Source organism: Buceros rhinoceros, unplaced genomic scaffold, assembly GCF_000710305.1.
Source record: "Buceros rhinoceros silvestris isolate BGI_N320 unplaced genomic scaffold, ASM71030v1 scaffold2141, whole genome shotgun sequence".
Lineage (NCBI taxonomy): Eukaryota > Metazoa > Chordata > Aves > Bucerotiformes > Bucerotidae > Buceros > Buceros rhinoceros.
In genome coordinates, this window is record NW_010392311.1 from 4,403 (window position 1) to 24,677 (window position 20,275).

A 20,275-nucleotide genomic window follows, 5' to 3' on the forward strand; every position below is an offset into this window, starting at 1 on the left:
ATGCACAAAGCACGTTTATGTTGCCTAGCAGATATTTCAAGTCAATTATAACCCACAAAGGCCGAGGTAATGGTGAGAGATTAAAGACCACCGCCAAAAGCCAACAGCCCCTTCATAGCCTGAAGGCATAGCATGGGTGAAACAAAGCACATTCCTGGGAGACAGTTGCCCCTGACTGACATGCAGAGCACTCCTTGAATGTCGACATGCAGCTTTCTTAGTGCTAAACATTTTGAGGAAGAATGACAGTTACCCATAGTGGGTGGCTCACTGTTTCATGCTGAAACATCCACCCTCAGAGTCACCGCTGGACTGGTAAAGCATACCATGACCCTTGCATGTGCCAACACATTCTTGATCTGTTGGAAATCTGAGTAAGCTAATTTCAGTATTGCCTACCAGATCTCCATCCCTGCTCTGTGCATGTGTTGTGGCATACCAGGATTATCTTCATGGCAAACAAAATCCAGAAGTGAGGCATCCACTTCACCTGAAATAATTGATAAACCAAACGTAACACTCTGATTTTCTGACTGTTTGTGATGATGTAGTTGACCGTTTGGCAATGTGCTCAACATGCTCTGCACCCCCAAACCAAACAGAATAACCCAGGCAAAGCTGGTGAGCCCAAAACATGAAAACAGACTCCCCAAAACTGGAGGTAGCTTTCCAGTAGACATATTCACAGCCCCAGCTGGAGCTAAGCTTTGTCACTAGGCTGAATAGTCTACGGTTTTATAATTGATAAAGCTTTGATGCTTTTCCACAGCCAGGTTACGGTATCAGTGTTCCCCACAAATTCTTTCTGATCCCATGCCACTCGCTCCATGCTTACTCTGGATAAGCATTAAGAAATTGATACAGGTTAAAACTCACCAGTGTGGCCAAAACCCCCACCTTTACTACAGACCGGTACCCAATACAGCCAGCCGAGCAGCCGAGAACAGTGTCAGCGCTATCACCGACCATGAGAGCAGACGGGACTTTCCATCAGCGTTACTAGTGTGCCCTTGAAATACTTCTACCAATCACTGACATATCATTGCCAATAAGCTTTAATGACACAATAGATGGATCTTCAGTAAGCACGACATCATTATTATTCAGGATGATAAATACAACTAAATATTTGTCAATTTATTTATTTATCGAGTAGTGCAAATCTTAAAATAACATAGTCTAGTGTCTTTAATAATGTTAAGTGGTGAGCACTTTGCTTCATGCCATGAATGCACTGAAAATAAATAGGTTTTCTTCTGAAATCCAGAGGAGCACATGCCATTCTCCACTGCTTTTAAAATAAGCTCACCAAAACACCATTTTAATGTCTGTTGATATTGCATCTATCAGGAGTGAGGATATTCTGCTGTGTTTTGTTGATTTTCAAGGTCTAGCCAGAGCTTTACATTCAGTGATCAACCAAGAAATGCAGCTTGCACTTTGAGAGTGTTATTTGAAGTTCATGATAACTTCGTCATGTTGGCTTACTGTGTCTATGCACAGAGACTGCTCCTCATCACCTAACAGCGAACACTGACAGAACTGTCTGAAATTTACCCGTTGCTACTTCAGTGTACCGATTTTTTGCTGTCGGGAAATGGTTACATTTCCATTACATCTCATTCTGGGGAATCTTGCTCACTGTTTGGCAGTTCCCTCACTCAGGATCCCTAGCTTCCCAGCGGCACACTTAGCAGGTGACATCAGCACCGGGCAGGTGAACTTCAGACATCAGGGAGTGCTGTGCCGATCGATGATTTTTGCATCTCCTTACCGTTAGCAGAGTAGTTTTATAGAGAAGTTGCAGTCTGCAGCTGCAATCAGCATGTTTTTATAGACGTAACACAGATCCCTCAAACCCTCATCCCAAATACTGAGCCCGTCATGAATTTTACTCTCAAAGTGTTTTGCATCCTGATGTAACTGTTTGTGGACATGGAATTGCCTTATACCACTGAACTTGCAGTTTAGTCCAGATTCCATCATTCTATCACGTTAACTAATGTTTTTTATGGAATCAGAAAATGTTAAAGACTGGTGCATAATATAATAATAATAGTAATATGCATAATTGTGCACAGTCCTCTGTGATTAGCTGTGATCACAGAAGAAGGGATATGGAACGAAGAATGTCAATTCTACTGTTAGAATTCAAATAAATGCAGTATTCCTGGACTGCGAAAGCCAGGATCACCATCCCTGTGAAATCCTCACCAAAAGGTATCTGTAGGAAAGGTTACTACCCAAGAGTAGTAGTTACTACTACTCTTCCATTAAACTGTTTTCACAAATATAAAAAACTAAGGCATACAGAGAAAGAAAAGACAGGAAGTACACTCTATTAATGGAATCTCTGGAGTGGCATGCATAGAGATCCTCATAGAAGATGGGGATTAGGAAATAAAACGGTGAAGATCTATAGAATCTTACGAAGCTCAAAAATCACTTTCCATTCTCTAGAAAGAGGCCCCGTTCACATACAAACACATAAAATAGGATTGGCTTCAAAAATTAGACTGAGAAAGTCAAAACTGTATTTCATTGTCTTGTCTTCCACTACCCTTACCACATGCCCCCTCCCCCACTACCCCCCCAAAAAAATAAAAAGACAAGGAATACTGGAATGCATTCCCTGAAACACGTATTGTACTTGGTAATGTTGTGTCATTGCCCCTGCGGACAGGGCAACACTTCCTGACAGCCTAACTTTCTGTATCTGAAGGATGAGCGTAGAGCACAAGGACACAGCACAAGGACACTGTCCAAGTCACGTCAGACTCACACATGACACAGCTGAATCTGGTGCTGGGCCATGCGGCAGTGGGAACTACAGCTGTCACTGGATCCACATCTGGTGTCCAGTGTTATTTGGATTTGTGACACAGGGCGGAGGTCCCAAGGTTGCATTAGTCTGTTTTTTTTACCCTGGGCAAAATGAGCTGTTACCTCCACCCATGCAGGTGTAAATTAACGGGCTTTACACGAGCAATGAGCTTGTCTACAGTCGTCCCCACACGCCCGTCTACCCCCATGATGTAATGTGCGAAACCGAGTACAAATATTGCCCTAAAACAGGGCAGAGGATGAGTCGGAACCCCACCAGAGGATGGATCGGCAGACTTGCTTCCTCCCCACACTCTACAGAGGCATGCCCTGTGGGCAAGATTCATCACCTCAGCCTACACTGGGTGACATCACTTCTCCCCAGGTGTATTTTGTGTGTTTGTAATCATGACTGTACTAGTCTCTGTTGCACTATTCGTGCATCCAACGGGCTTGTTTTACCAAGTGGCAGAGCTACAATGGGCCGCTTGTAGCTTCCTCGGTGTTGGACCTATGGTGTTTGGCTCTCTCTGGTAAGCCATAGCTAACCTGCAGTACATCAGTTTATCAACGGCAATCCAAAAGAACTTGTATATGTGGCATTGTAAATAAACCGTCGTTACTCATGCCCCCAGTTGGCTTGTTTTGCACATTTGGTGTCAGCCTTGTCAGACCAGATTTATTCCCCCGCCTTTTTCTCAACAATGGGTTTTTAGTACATGAAATTATGGCAGAGTTCAGTGCTACCTGGAACCAAGATTATGGTCAGAGACTTGGTAGTTGATGCAGCACATTCTCACTTTAAAAAGGCAAAAAAGGGATGAATTGACTTATACAACTGCTTTGGGCAGCTAAACAGACTAAAGACTGAGTGCAAACAGGCTGGCTCCCTCTTTAAGAGGTCACAACTATTTTTATAGACATTATATTAAAATATCTGCTCTACAAGACACATCTTTGTAGACGTACTAAGCTTCTATATCCTCAGCAATTAAAGAAAAGAACCCTTTAGTTGATTTGTATCTCCTGGCTTTATCTTTATCTTTCTTTCCCTTTTCCTTTCCTTCCCCTTTTTTCCTCAACTGGCAATTTCAAGAACTTGCCATAAGCTACAGAATTCATTATCCGTCCATAAAACAGTTTAGCAGGAAGTTTAAAGTATTAAATTACTGCTTAAGGAATTAACTTTGAGACTGTCAAATATGAAAATGAATTGAGCCAGATGCAGACTAGATAATATTGTGCCTTGTAGGTACCATATTAATTATGTTTAACACAGAAGTGTATATTATGATGATTAATTGTACAATTAAGTCTTCTACTGATCACCACGCTAATGTGTATCACTATCAAGAAAGTAACACACACACCAGCTGCAGAAAAAGGGAAAGAAATCCTTCAAATGAAGGTTTTCAATGTCTTTTTAAGAAACCATCCCTTGAAGACCACTGCAGAAGTCCCTGGTATGAACTCTTACGTCAATGCAACAAAATGACCAATAAAACTATAGTTTAATCCACTTTGCAACAAAAGGGTCAAGTGGCACGAAAAATCCTCAAGCCTGCAAATTACTTTTTGACACTAACAGGTTATTCTTCCGAGAGTCTTCAACACAAATCTGTCTGCAGGCTGCAAGCTTCTTCTAATGCAAATGTGATTTATGAAAAAGGATACGCCACCAACTGAATGAAAACATTTATTGAATCAAAGTCAATACTTTCCTTTTAATATCTACAAGCCAACACTGAACCGACTTTATTCAAGAATGAACACAATGTACAAAAAAAGTATGTCTGTTATAAAAATATGTCAATTTTTTTATCCTGGCTATTAAGCTGAAAACATTTTGACAAGTGCAAGATAGGTTTGGCAAGCAAATTTAAGCCACTATTATCAATGACAAAATTCAAATAATTTTGTAATCATAGTATATTTAAGACTCATTGTGGCATTGGAAATGTTGACCCCTAAAAAAAAAAATGTATCACTGCACTGCCATGTGTTTATGCACCCAGACATTGAACATCTTGATCTTCTGTTGTCACGGATCAGTACCTTTATCAGTGAAGACTATCCAACCTAATTTGAACTATTCAACCAGATAATTAACACCTATCACTGGAGTACAACTTACGGAAGGCAAAATATCCCCATGGTCCTCTATTTTGTGTGTTGTTTGCAAACTGAGAGAGAAGAGTAGGCAGGTTCATACATGTGTAGATCAACCTGACAGCTGTAGCAATGCGGAATCAGGAAAAGGATTGAAAAAGAACAAGGAATCATTTATGACAGCCATCTATACTTACAAACACCTGCGTGCTCACCTATAAAAATGGATCTGACTAAGCTCAGATATGACTTATTTGTTTGGATATGGTTTTTTCACATAAAAATTTAACTCAACCAGGATTCAAATCATTGAATTCTCTCAAACCACCAACAGGGAGGGGAAAAAGGGACCATTTACAGAGATAATCTGAAACCAGTGCAATATTAGAGCACAATTTCACAACATGTGAAAGAAACATGCTTTGGAACCTGAGAAAAAGGCATTTTACTGACTTAGTAAAAAGTCACCCTGTATGTTGTTTTCACTGGCATCTGTTTTGCCAGATTAGTATGTTGCTCTTCACTACTTCCATGGCCCCTAAATATTTAATATACAGAAACTGCCAACTACTTAGAGAGGTCTACTGAACTTTTCAGATAATGTTGCAGGCAGCCTGACATGCTGCTACTGAAAATGACCATACCGCCTAAAATTAAGAAAAACTGTAGAGAAAAAGAAGCAGCCAAACATGATCCTTTTCTTTTTCAAATAGGCTAGAGCGCTTCCACAACACTTAGATACAGTACTACACTGGTTTACAGTCTCAAGGTCAGCTTTTTCAAAATAAATATACTAAACATTTACAACAAATGCCTTATGAATGCAAGCTCTCTCTTTATTATTTCAAGACCAGTTGGATAAAAACTAAAGTAAAACAAAACTCTGAAGCAGCTAAGTTACAAGTCCTTTTTCAGAAACAGGCATGGTTTGGTGCCACAGCAAAATTTTTCACCAGTCTGCAGTAAGCAATATTTTTTCTTCCTTCCAGCACCAAGAGGGCCACCATACGAAGCAATCTCACAAAGCATGCGGTCATCTACTCTGCTGATTTTGTGTGAAATAATCATTTGCGCTTGCAGGTCCGAGACCTGCATGGGTATGAACCTGGGTATGAACAATAGATGATTGAAGACATTAATGGAAATTCAGTCATTTCTAAATTACTTGAGTGGATAACAGATTTAAAGACTACAAAGCAACAGAATGTTGTGCATTAGTATTTGTGAGGGATGAGAGATGCTAAGATTGGTGCTTTAATTTGCCTTAAAACAATCAAAAGTTAGAAACAATCCTAAACAGCTCTATGTCCATGATACTGGTAGAGGCCAATGTGTGCATGCCACTGAAAGGCACGGTTGGACCAATCTAATAAATGGCATCATCAGAGCAGAAAAGCAACTTTTCACTGGAGTAATCACAAAGGGTGAACAATGAGCCATCACTTCTCTCGTCATGAGCACAGAAAGCAGTCACCAAGGCAAAAGAGGGAACACAGGAAAGAAGATACAGGGACTCGCATAAGCCTGGAAGACAGAAAACACACATTAAACAGTTCTGAACGTTCTGAGTGACCATCTTCCTAATGTAACACTGCTACTCATTCATTTAACAGCATGTATGTTACACTTAGATGGATGGAACTGTTGCAGAAATGGCACCCTAATCATCTCACAAAATTCTTCTGAAATCTGTTATACAACTAACTTCACTTGCAAAGATTTGCCTACAATATCATTTAGGTATAAAACAGGCTTACAGACAGACTGGTGCAGTCAGGACAGTCTTGTTCATTGTGTAAAAAAAAAAAACCCTAACATGCTTGCATGATACCGCACTTTTCACTCAGAAATGCAATTTAAAATCAGGCATCGTAACGACACAGCTATTTATAGGGAGCTAATTATGAAGTAGTATGATTCTTCTTCTGACTACTTGAACAGTGCCTAAAAATCAGAGCACAATACTTACTGGAACGTTTCCCCCAAGGTTATCCTGCCTTTGTATCCACAAGCTGCATCTGAACATTTGCAGACATGCCACCGCCATAGCCCCCCTTGGACTGCATTTGGTTCTGAATTGAGCTGACCTGGGGACAGAAGGGAAAGGGGAGCAGAGAAAACAAGAAAGGCAGTTAGTGAGCTATGGTGTCTTCTTGCTTACAATTTTATTTCTTGTTTGGGTTTGGTTTTCAAATGCTCCTTTACCATTAGAGCTACATTACTTTTGCATGAGGACATGTGTGGTGTAGGCTTGCTGTAATTTTCACTTAAGCAGGCAGCTCAGCAGGAGAGATAGAAGAAGTGGTGCTGAGGCAGAAGTTTTTCCTCTCTCCCAAAGATAACTGGCTGATTCAGGCTTTCACTGACCTGCTTGATTACTCGAAAAACCAAAAATTAATCAAATCTCTTACTGGTATCCAACTCCTTCTGACAAGCTATAATTTACCTTGTTATATGGAAAATGTTATTTGGCAAGTATATAAACCAGAGAAGTTGATACCATTATGTTAAAAATATAATAGACAACTTACAAAATACCAGGATGGCATCTGCACTGTATGGCTAACTTCAGATAATTAAAGGACTTCCTAAACCAAAAAGGGGCTTTTGGTCTGTGGAAGGTTATTCATCTATCTTCCTAACAGCAAACACCGCTTTCCTTAATTGCTACTATTCATTTAAATGGGAGGGCATCTCCTGTTGAAATCATACTCAGTCTATGAACTGCCCTGGAAAACAGCTTATTTGAAGGTACTTTTAGCCTGACATAACTAAATACATAAAGAACCTGCACTCACACATAACAAAGACAAGCACATCCGTCTATGGCCTTCATTGCCTTTACTAGTAACACGGAAGGGAATCCATACTCTGTTCCTGCTTGTATTGCATGAGTCAAAATAACCATCTCCAAGTGCCTGCAGGAAGACAACTCTAACCTTAAGGTTTGGCCTTTTTCTCCCTGTGCCCCAGAGCATACATAACAAGTAAACAGTAAGTACAAAGTACCACAGTAATTCACGTCTACAGCTTCTGAAACTGAACTTGCAGCAAAGCCTGTGCCTGTAGGGCACACCTGCAGTTACTACAGGTATGCTTCCTCACAGAGACCTCACAACATCACTAGAAAGCAGTATTAAAACAGCACTGGAGAAATATTTCCAAGTAGCTTGAATGATATTTTCCCTGTCTAGAAAAAAAAGAAGTATATTCTCTGCCACAGCAAAGCAAAATACATGCACACATGCTCAAAATCTGTCAGCATGACTCTTTTTTATGCACAGTTTCACAAAGTAATGTGAAAAAAAGAGCCTCTTTTAGGATCTTTGTCTTCAACAGTATGGCATACTGCAATGCTGTGCAAAAGATCTGATTTTTATGTATTTAAGCAACACAATGTAAAACCATTTTCTACCTTGTTCAAATAAGTGATATAGCTGCAGCAAAGCAATGTTATATTCACATTTTTCTTCAGGAAAAACTGTTCAGAGTCAATGCTCTAGTGGGTCCAACATCAGCGACTACAGACTCAGTAGCGAACCGCGGAGAAATGCAGCCACATTCAGGGGGTGGCGTTTCAGAACTGTCAGAGTTCACCAGGCTGGTCGTCACCTTCACCAAGCATCTTCTGTTGCTCATTGGAACAAAATCTTTTTTTTTCTCCCTCAGAGAATCATTAATTTATAGGCAAATGTATTCACAAGAATGACTTGGGAATGGCATTAATTTCATCTGAATGAACCCTGCCTCTAGAGAAAGAGACCTAGAAAAATAGCTCCAGGCCAGGTCACCTTCCAGCCTGACAACCTGCCTACCTGACTTTAAAATTTTGGAGAACAGCAGACCGAACAGAAATTGCAAGGCTATATTATAAATTTTTATTAATACTTCTTCTGGAGGTTAGAATAATTTCTCTGGTACTTGAGTCACACATATAGGTATTTGTGTTTAAAATGTAGAGGCTGTTAAACCTAAAGCAGAGAGCACAGCAAATTAAACTTACATTAACACTTCAGTGGCTATTTTGTATATGAAAACTTACATAGTAGACATACAATGTTAAAAACACTGCGCAGAAAGCAGGTCTAACGATTGTAGGGTTTTAATGTGGTATTCTTTCTGAAGCATCCTCCTTTTGGGCAGACTGAGCTACAAGAACAAGCACCATGAAATGCAGTTATTTTTTTTTTCTTTCCCAAAGGTGCCATCGCCTTCCTTTGATGATAAACAACAGCGGAGTTCTCCTTTCTTAAGCCACGTGTAGTAAGATAAGGATTAAAAGATTTTGGAAGACGAGAGAGGATCGCACCAATTAAAGATCATACAATCTGTTGTGCTTGCTTATCTATCTCATTGATTTCCTTCTTTTCCTTTCCCTCCCTTTTAGAATTAGGAAATGGCACAGATGGTCCTTGAGAAAGAAAACAAGACAAAACTAAGAAAAGGATGGAATACATGGAATCAAAGACTAAGATGAAGAATATGAAGAGCAAAGTGGGAGATCTCACCATGGAATATGAAGGTAAAATAAGAAAGGAAGTGGTGAGAATGAGAAACAGTGCTCAGAGGGCTCCTACTGCATAAGTGAACCTTTAACAAAGGAGCAGTGTGCTCCTACAGAGAAGGCAAGCAAAAAAGCAGAATATTTCAGTAGTCAGAAAACTCCTGTACTCAGAATCATAAGGATTTGTAATGAAGAACAATGCTGACGAAAAAAGGCACAGAGCAGACAGCGAATGAAGAAAGACATTTATATGGGAAAAGCTATGGAAACTGCAGGAGGTCCTCCTAAGGCATTCAGAAGAGAGAAGGCACAAAGAGGTTCAGGAAGGAATATAATATCCATACTATAAAAGAAATTAAACAACAGAAAAACATGTGGAGGTTAATGCCATGATCTTGGAATTTACACTGCAAAGAATGAACAGGGAGACTGGATGAACATTGCCACTGTAAATCACCACAGAAGAGGCAGGAAAATAAGTAATGTGAAAAAGTAGAGGTTTGTGCTTCTGAAGAGAGAAAGGGAAAAAAGGATTATTTTTTGCATACAGATCCTTCCTATCTGGGATCAGAAAAATCATTCTGGCCACCGACACAGCACGTTATCCAAGTGGAAAAAAAAAGTGTGAGAAAGAGGCAGTCATGAGCATTCAAAATCTCAAAAGTCTATGCAGGGAGACAATATTCATCATCTGCTATCTGGAGATCAATCAGATATTACGCAAGACAAAGGTTAGGGCAAGCAGGGGGAAAGTCTGAGGTGAAAGAGCAAAGCTTCGAGCAATTGCCACAAACATCACATGAGGCAGCTCAGCTGTGAGAATGAGGAAGGTTCTCACAGGAAGGATAATAAACGTTTAAAAAGTAAAAAGCCATGCTTAAAAAAAACCTACTCATTTCATTACCACTTTATTGTTTCAATTTATAATGGTTTTAAATATTAATGTCATATATTGCATGAAATAATTAATTTTAACTGAATTTTATCAAGTGGAAGCTGTGTTTGTGCATTTACCTTGCTTACAGATGTTTTAGTACAAATCATTTCCAATCCGGTATGCTCTTTCTGGGAAACTGTAGTATATTGTAAAGCCAGATATTTTAGCTTTGCCCTTCCCCAACACATACCGAGTTACAGAAGTTTTTGTCTCATCTCAAGAAGCCGTGAACTAGGTGAACCTAACAATAACCTCACTTGTCTACATTAAAACCATCTCCTTTACAGCTCCGCTCTCTACTCTGATACCTCTAACAGAACTCTTTCTTCTCCTTTGTCAAGGAGTACTTTTCATCATTTTGTGCTCAAAACATTTTTGTAAAGAGAATTTTTAAGGTCCAGAAGTATTTTTCATCATTATCTACATAAACCCTTTTCTAGATTGCATGCTGTTGACTGTAAAAACAGACTGACATTTCACATAAATACAAAGCTGTATAAAAGAAATCTATTCTCATGAGCTGATTTTCAGTGTCCGTCTTTTACCTCTCACTTTCAGAGAGATAAAAACATTTACTGCTCCCATCATCTACAGCAAGCCATAAAACCTTGCTTGTGACATTCGGCTTGCTCTGGCAATAATTCATACAGCAAACAGGGCTACAGAATACAAAAAAATCTCAACAAGGACACCCAAAAACATTTTTGTGCTCCATAAACCAATGTTATGAGTTTTACAAAACTATATTTAAAGCAGCTTAAAGCATTTGGGGTAAGAAATCTAGTCAATTGGGAGAGTCTTCTAAAAGTTTTCTCTAAATTACTCTAGCATTATTTTCAAACACACCTCTATTTTAGCTCATACGTGCCATCAAAACAAATTTTTTAAGTGTTCTACACATAGCCTGTACAACATATACATATATATACACATATATAAATATACAACATATACAACGTCTACTATGTATTGTCAATAAATACAGGAATTTAAAGAATTATATTCCATAATCTTGAATGCAAGTGTTTAGGACTTGTAATTAAGATGCTAGCAGGTTGTTCTTTAGTTTTACAGAGATTCTTTCTTCCATTTAAGAGACTCATTGGTTTAGCCACAATATACATTTACGGATTTCCTGTATTCTGTCTAAGGTGGAATTTTCTTTGTCTGCTCATGCTCACCGAATTCATTCCACTGAATAGGTCTCCTGATCCCACGTGAGCAGTGTGAACAAAGTTTGTCGGCTCCCCAATCATGCTTCGGTCAATCCGCCGTCGTCTTTTCTGAAAGGAAGGTAAAAAGACATCTAACTGACAGCCACTGAAAGGGCAAAAACAATGTGTGTCATAAAAAGTTAATGGTCCATAGGATATTTCATGCACTGTAAGATATTTTCATTGAGTCAAAAAGCAGAGTCCAAATTCCCAGGTTAACCAGGACATTGGTAAAATCGTCCCTCTTTTTTTCCTTGACCAGCACGGGTATCACCCCTATCATTTAGGCGAACAAAGTTTTTGTAAATAAACCTACTACATTCCGCAGTTTGTTAAGCAATATTTGCAACTTTATTTACAGTAACTTCCACCTATATTTGTATTTAAATCAGGATACAACAGATCAAATTTAAATTTTAGTAATTCAAAATGAGACAAGGATCAAAGAGCATTACTATAAACTGTGAAACTCTGTGAAACTGCTAACTTACAGAATTTCTGATTTGCATGCCATGGGAACTTACGTCACCATTTGTAGCACACTTCATGGTAATGTTCAGAACAATGCCTTGAGTCTGATCAGGGTTACTCACAGACACAGCTTTACTGAACCTCGTATACTACTCAGGTAACCAGTCTGTGTGGTTATGAAGTGTGAGCAGAAGGGGTGCAGTGTGACAGCGAGGCAGGATGCAAGATAAGGAACTCCAATCGCTGTGCCATGAGACAGAAGGCAAGACTTGCTTAACCTTTGCTTCCTCTTTCTCAGAGTCACAGCTTCGATATTTTATTAATGTAATAATATGCAAATGAGAAACTGGAGACAGTAGGGATTTCCTCTAATTAAAGCCACTTGGGTTGCCTGCCTCCAGCTAAGCACTGCATCTAAACGAATAAACCAGGAAAACCCTATCCTCATTTCTTAGGCCACAGCCAGGGAGCTTACACAGAGCAAAACATGCAGCATACAGTCACCATATGTCCATATCCTATATTTGAAAAAGAAAAACAAACCCCACAACAAAACCCAAACAAACCAATAGCCATGAAGTACAGTATGAACATCTCAATTTAAGGTGTGCCATACAAAATACTGTGTAATAGCTAAGAAAGTAGTTGGGCTCATTAAAAGCTTCCCATTGTCTTAAACTCCACTCAGACTCATTTTAAAAGGGAGCTCTAAAGACCACCCAGACTTGAGACATGAAGGTGCATGCCTCATGACTGGGTCAGCTGCTATAGAAACACAGCTACAGATTAAATCTTTATGAATCACAGCGCTCATCTATAAGAATACATCACAGGTTTAGCCAGCAAGTACAAAACACATTTAATCCTTTCCTGTACATTTTCCCTATTACTAAAACCAGATTTCAGTAGGTTTCAGTACCTTACTGCATCTTATTAATAGCTGGGGTCAGGAGGAACACATAAAACACTCCCATAGAAATAGCAAACCAAAATGACCCTATCTATGCCAAAACTAGTAGTGAACTCTCTACTCCCAACAAACCTGACAAGATCAACAAAAGAAAATAATCGTACCTATGACAACAGCTTAATGTAGTTTGAAGGCTTTCATGGAGAAAATTTATGGAAATTAACCAAGTTATCTCAATTACAGGAAATGTTAGTGGAGTTCATAGAGTGATAAACACTCACAATAGAATCTATTGCCGTGTCCCACCAATGCATTAATATTTCAGTCTGGAAGTCAAGCTCACATATACATACAGCAAACAATTTCTTCAGATACACACGATACCTGCAAGTAAAACATTCGTGACTAACTTGGTGGACAGATTCCACACAAGGTTTATGCTTCCTCTGGATGAGAACTGCTCACTTGACGTGTTTCAGGGCAAGGAGTATCTCCACCAGCTGTGTTGATTATTTTAAATGCACATTGCTGTATTTACACAATAGAGTATTGTAATATGCTGTGACTCTGACACAGAAGAAAGCTCTAGAGAGCTGTACCAAACACCTCACTCCAATTAAAACACTTAAAATTGTTTCATGTCTGCAGTAGTTGCCCCTCTCCCCTTTAAAAAAAGGGTCAGATTAATTTATATGTCTAAACAATACATCTGTGATTTCCCAGTTTTGGCAAAGCTTTGAAATGCATGGTTTTGATGCAGGGACAATCTCAAAGCTTTTAGAATTTTTTGTTTCTTTTGCAAGCAATCAAATTCTTTCTTTGGGCAACTCAACTTATTTCCCCCTTTTACTTATGCTAAGGTCACTGCATGCCAGTAACAGAAGTAGAATGCTGGATCCTGTGAACAACTGTGTATGATCTTCTGCTAATCATCAGCTAGTCAAACGAAGCCAAAAGTTACAGTAAATTGCCATCAAGCCCTGTTTCTTATCTTAAGTGAGCTTCTTATCAGAGGCCATCAGCCAGTTACACCCTGGCATGCGCCTGCTGATGTGATCTCCTTGAAGCAACAGGATAGTATTTAAATGCTGTGCCATATTAAGTAGTTCACCCTAAAGGCAAATAAAACTTTTTTTTTTTTCCTGCAGGAGCACTTAGTTTGTGTTTAGCTTGGATCATGAGCATGCTTTTGAAGCACCTTTGCCAGTCCTCATTTACCATGATTCAGTTTTAATTTCAGAGTAACCCTAGCTGATGCACTGTCATTGCCAAAAGACACTGAGGCCAACAGACCAGGTGAGCCAGTCTGAAGCAGACCACAAAAGACATCTGACGCACATTATGGTTCCCACCAACTGTTCTGCTCTCCTGCACAGCTGCTCCTACTTCTGTGCCACTTCCAGGGACACACCCTCAGCCAGAACCAAAATGACTGATTACCCTGGGTGAAGGAAGGGACATGGGGAGCTCTGTAAAAAGTCACCTCTTCGAGGAATGTAACACAGGAGACAGGAATAGGGGAGCATACCTGGAAAGGTTACAAAGCTTTTTACAAGAGGTCACCATAAGCATTAGCTTTTCCAGGATTTTATGGTGAAGTTGTGTTTTTGGAAGCCCTGTACCTGTAAGAACACATGCAGTTCCATTGTCCTGTAAACAGTAAGGCTTATCACACACTAAATTTACTGAAGAATCAAACTGTATTTAATGTGAAAGAAGCTGAGAAGCAGCACATTTATTTCAAGAAATGAATTGTGCAATTATGCTCATTTCCCTCTGTGCATCACTTGTGCCTTTCCATGCTTGTTCCTACTGCAAGTCACGTGCCTGAGCTGGTAGAGCCCAGCAAAAATGAATTCCTGTTAGCCTTTACCCCTGCCCCAAACTCTGCTTGGTCACATACCATAAATAATCAGTCCTAGAATACGTATATACCGCCAACAGCTGTTGTGTCAGAGAACTGACTGTAAAGGAGATCTATAGAACAACTGCACGTTTATGATGCCAGTGCAAAGGACTTCAACATACACATGCCTGAATATCTGTATCATCTAAAGGTTTCTTTGAAAAGCGTTTCTGATACACGTTCCAACTCCGGCAGCCTAACTGCAATGAGACCCTATGTCCTGTATCTGTGTTTCTGGCGGATGCTTTCTTAGCAGAGGGGTGTGCTGGGTTTGTGTCTGGCAGGATTTCGGCAGTGGGGCAGAGGGGCTGCTGACTAGTGTTTGGCAGGGTTGTGGCAGCTCCACGTGGCCCCTGTAAGAATCTTTGAGAAAGCTCCCCTGGCTCCTGCCTCTGGCCCAGGCTGAGCCAGTCAGCGCCGCTGCCATAAATTTATTTAAGGAGGAAACCCTTTTGACAAGGCCTTTTGTTTTGGGAGCTCTCTTTTGTTTTGGAAAGGAGTAGGACAGAGAGAGAGGCAATCCATGCAGAGATGCAGGTTAGAGAGGGAGAAGGCAGGGAGACACGCTGAAGCAGCCATTTCCCTTTGGCCTGTGGTGAGATGGCAAGCTGTATGCAGCTTGTGGGAGAGCAGTGGCCTTGCAGTCCTCAAAGATCACTGGTGGAGAAAGGTTCCTGAAAGAGGCCGTGACTCTTGACGGAGGCCCATGCTGGGGCAGTTCGTTGCTGGGAGAACCGCTGCCTGCGAGTCACCCCCATGCTAGTTGGAGATGTTCATGGAGGACTGTATCCCATGGGAGGGATGCCGTGTTGCCACTGGGAGGACTGTGAGGAGTGTTTCCCTTGAGGAGGAAGGAACAGCAGAAGCAACATGAAGCAACCCCCACCCTGGTGCCACATGTTGGGGAGGAGGTAGCAAAGCTGGGCCCTCAGCAATAGCTGAGGAAAGAAGGGAGGGGTGGGGGGAAAATGTGTTTAAGATCCTGTAGTTTTTCTCACTGTCCGACTCTGAGCTGATTGGTGATTTGGTAGTGGTTTTCTTGCTTAAATTAAATTGATTTTATTTCTCTAAGTAGATCTCTCTTTCTGGGACTGTATTTGGTGAGTGAGCGTCCCTGCCCTCTGTCTTGACCCTTAAGGCTTTTATTGCATTCTCTCCTTCCTGGAGTGAGAGAGTGGCTGCTTGGTGCTTGGCTGCCAGCTGGGTCTAAACCATGACAGAGGGAAGTACAAGAAAGCTCTTGTTATGATTACCTAACTTGTCTGTTATTTTTCTTGTTAGTTTGGTCAAGTTACTGAAACATTTGGTATCAATGGGCAAAACCAAAACAAAACCAAACCAACTGCATTTGACCTTTACTTTCCCCTTTACTATGTGGGTAAGGGGTGGCAAGGAGCACAGCAGAGGTGAGGTGAGGTGAGGTGAGAGAAAAAGCCATGTAAAGGGATTCTGGAAGTGGAATATAAAATATGATTTAATGCCTTTACTCAGCTGTTTTGCTGACAAAAATCTGCAGAATTTGGATTGCACAGTACATACCAGGTAATCTTTAGAGCACAAAAAAGAAGAGGTGCAGGATTGCTTGTCAAACGCTCAAGAGGAAAGGAAGCAGCCTGAAGATCCATTTCAGAAGCTGTGCATTGAACATATACTAGATGCAATGACACTGGATCACATATAAGTTACCATAGTAATGAAGTAAAGAACTGATGTCTCTTCTATTCTTAAATCTGTAATTCTTGGCACCTACACAAGGTAGCATCTCTTTCGAAGTACAAGATCAGAATTCAGAAAGCCACCAACACTTGCATCATGCAGAAACTATTGCAAGTTTGTTGAACCTTTTGATAGACACATTTAAACTTCTGTTCAACTAATCAAACTAGTTATACCATGTATGAAACCTGCACTTCAACAAAGCCACAAGCATTTTACTGAAACACCATTTTCAAGCCAGGACAATAGTTCAAAATCCTACTTACTGCAAGAAATCAAAAACTGTAATTTGTTTCTTTTAAACAAATACTTGCTACTGATGGGTTCAGCGGCATGTAGGTTTCCTTTTTATTTCTCCTATTTTTGGCTTGTGGGGAAGAAGTGATTTTTCCCTGTTTCCAACAGCTGTGCCGTGCTTCTCACCTGAAGCAACTTCATAGTGATGCCAACAGTTCTGAATTAGACAAGTTCTCTGCCTGTATATATACATATAAAAAAGAAAGAATCTTGGAAATTTTTCTCCTTTGCATGGTTATGCTACCCTTGCTGCCCCTTATGACAGGCCCTCTAAAGAAAAAAAAAAAAAAAGAGAAATGCCAAGTAACATCAAGGTCTCAAATGTATCAGAAAATATTTGACTCATGTCGCTTAGATCCTAGCAGGCTGATAAATCAATTTTCTGGAAACTGCTAAAAGTAAAAGTTGCAAGTGAAGTCAAACAGAATATCATACAAAGGTATCCCAAAGTCAAATACCAACCTATATATATATATACACATACTGGGTATCAAAAGCAAATAAATCTCCTGTTTAGCTGGCAAAAAACACGTTCTGCTAAATCTTCACCAGATTCCTTTTGAGATAGCTGCTAGATACCTATCCTGAATCTGAGTGATGTGTAAGTGACACACAGCGCTTTAAGGACCTGCAACACAAAAGCCTGCATGGATTTGACCTCCGGAAGGCTCAAATGGAAGTGGCTTTGCGGATACAGATGAGGAATATGCTTTCTAAGCATAAAGCAATACGTGGTGGAAACTGAAGAAATTCAGAGGCGATAAGTTATTGCTATACTGTGAACATGAACAGTTTCGGAAAACGATCCTTCTTTATTAAAATTCCCATATATAGCACTTTTCTCCTACCACCTACCATTTATTTTTTCTCAACTTTACCCACAAGAAAAACTGACAACTCTCTTCCCCACACAGCCATGCTCTTTAGCTAGCAGTGTGTTGTCCTGGCTTTTTATATCTCAGTCAAGTAAACTGTAAGAAAACACGCAACAGAATGCCTGCTGCCCTCAGTGCGAGCCTACTGTACGGAACAGACTAAGCACGTCTACACTAGCAACAAATCAGTGGCAGGGGCAGACTAGAACTTCGCATCCCACAGTGAAAATAATAAATTTAGGTATTTAAGTCATGAGCAGTAAATCTTTGTTTTGATTATTCTCCTCTAAAACTAACACAGATACAGCTGCTTTCCTATTGAGGAAAATATTTTATTATTATTTATTATTGCGACCAAGTGACCATAAGGCAAGGATAACAATCCCCTACTGCTAGCTTTGTAGCATTTCTCCAAATGTTACAAGTGTCATTTTTTATCACTGTGCTTCCATATATGTAGTTTTGTCTTATTTTATATGTAGGAGAAATATATTGCACATAATATATTTATGTATTACATAACAATATATATTAATATATCATATATTGCATTTCAAGGCATTCTTCTGTCACTTCGTATTTATCTGTGTTCTGAAAAATTTAGGGCACAGTAAACTAAATTAGAAGGGAAACAGCATGCTGATCTTATCTATCTAATCTAATCTTGCGCAACACGTTTCCAAACAGATCCAAATCAATAAGAAGTGAATGATACATAAAATGGCAAGTGATGCACCTTCCTCTTTTCACCGCAGTTTTTTCTGTCTTTCATTTTAACTATCTGTAAAAGAGGAATTTTTGTTAAAATTTGACATCATTTCTCCTTATACCACAAGACTATCTATTATTTTTCATGACATGTTATTTCAATACAAAATTTGTAAACTTGCCACAAAGGCTCACATGCAGAATATCTCAGTAGTGACATTTATTGAGGCATAATCCCAGTGCTTTATGGTCCCCCTTTCTGAATAAAATGATTACAAAAATTTTGTATTTTAACTTCAAAACATACATAATCAGGGAAAAACAAAACAGAATACCACACTGTGGCACCTCATCTCATGTGGAGTAAAAGAATCAGATTAATCTTCCAGTCTTCTATCAGTCTCTTCTCAATTTCAGACTATTTAATAAAAATAATTCTTTAAAAGGAGTGCAGATTGTGTAAATCAAGGTGTTAATAATACTCCACATTAGAGTGGGCTACTGCAGGAGCATCGAGGCCCCATTCACCTGCCAGGATTGCCTTCATCGAGTCAGCAATGCTGACCGATGGCTTGCAGACTCAGTAATCCAGCTAAGATAAAAAAAGAGGTTTTTTTCCCTATTCTTAAATGTTGGCTGTCATAAACCAGGCTTATCTCTCTTGGCAAGAAGATAAATGAAGAACATTAAATTCTTCTCTGAAGCCTGGTTCAAGACTTAATATATTTACTTGCTAACTCCCTACTGGGAAACTCTCTCTTGTGTACAGAAAAGTTAATGATCCATCCCCACGCTATGAAGAGCTGTTTTGTAGAATGAGTTACTGTGATCAGAGAATGACCACTTACATTTATTACCTGAAAAGTCACACAGCTTGTAAACGTGAATCCACAACACGAGGGTCAGTTTTTCAACTGCTCAGTCACTGCTACCTCAGTCATTAAAACGGCATTAAATACAGCAAGAAGCAGTTCACTCTCTAGGATAGCTCTTCACAAGCTTGACTTTTAAAGAACAGCAGGGTAATTTGAACATAATGAAGTATTTTACCACATTAAAAGATCTAGAGTGAATACATCTTCCCATATGAAAGCAATCTACATCCCAAACTCTCCTAAAATAAAACAAATCCCAGTAGAGATAACACAACTGCTGTTTTTTCGGTAGGCAGGACAAAGAAGGAATACTCTCCTGGTACTCCTCTGTACCTGCCTAAGTGCATTTGTTTTCATGATTAGGAGCTAGTCTGCTCATACATCCAACAATGTGTAGATGCACTATCAAGACAGTGACAAGTAAGTATGTGATTTGCTAATTTTTTTTTTAATAGGAACTATCAGATTTACATGCAGGCTCACAGCTACTATTTTTTTCACAAATAAGCCTCAAACAGTAGCCCTTTTTTGGAAACTGTTACTGTTCACTCTAGTGTTAATTTCAGGCTAACCCAATGAAAAAGCAAGCTCTTTTAATATGCTAATTTACTCTCCGGGATCTTCACCACAATCAAGACTAGTGTTTCCTAACTTTTCCCTGAGGACAGAATAATCTCTTAAATTTTTCAATGACATAACTCTCTGTTGAAATACAGCTGTTTGCTAGCTTTCTATGCAAGAACTCAGCTGAAACTTCGAAAGCATTGCAGGGCAAAGATAAAACTAAGATAGAAATCCAAGGAAAGGATTTAATCAAAGATAAGATAGCCATCCATTTAAAGATGGGGAGTTTGACTGGTTACAGGAAAAAATGAGAGAGAGAAAACACCTTTTTTTTTTTTTCCCCCTTCTTTGATGTCTCCTTTTTTT

General features: G+C 39.6%; 1 protein-coding gene across 1 annotated transcript in view; it reads right to left on the reverse strand.

The window, feature by feature from the left end:
- Positions 1 to 5,679: 5,679 nt before the first annotated feature.
- The window catches only part of CDC42SE2 (CDC42 small effector 2), a 32,027-nt gene continuing 17,431 nt past the window's right edge, over positions 5,680 to 20,275 (reverse strand). The window contains exons 2-4 of the mRNA XM_010144403.1: positions 11,555 to 11,656; positions 6,902 to 7,019; positions 5,680 to 6,456 (exon numbers count right to left, since the gene is read on the reverse strand). Coding sequence (XP_010142705.1) covers positions 6,921 to 7,019; positions 11,555 to 11,656 — 201 coding nt within the window. The 3' untranslated portion in view covers positions 5,680 to 6,456; positions 6,902 to 6,920. The remainder of the gene's footprint in view (positions 6,457 to 6,901; positions 7,020 to 11,554; positions 11,657 to 20,275) is intronic.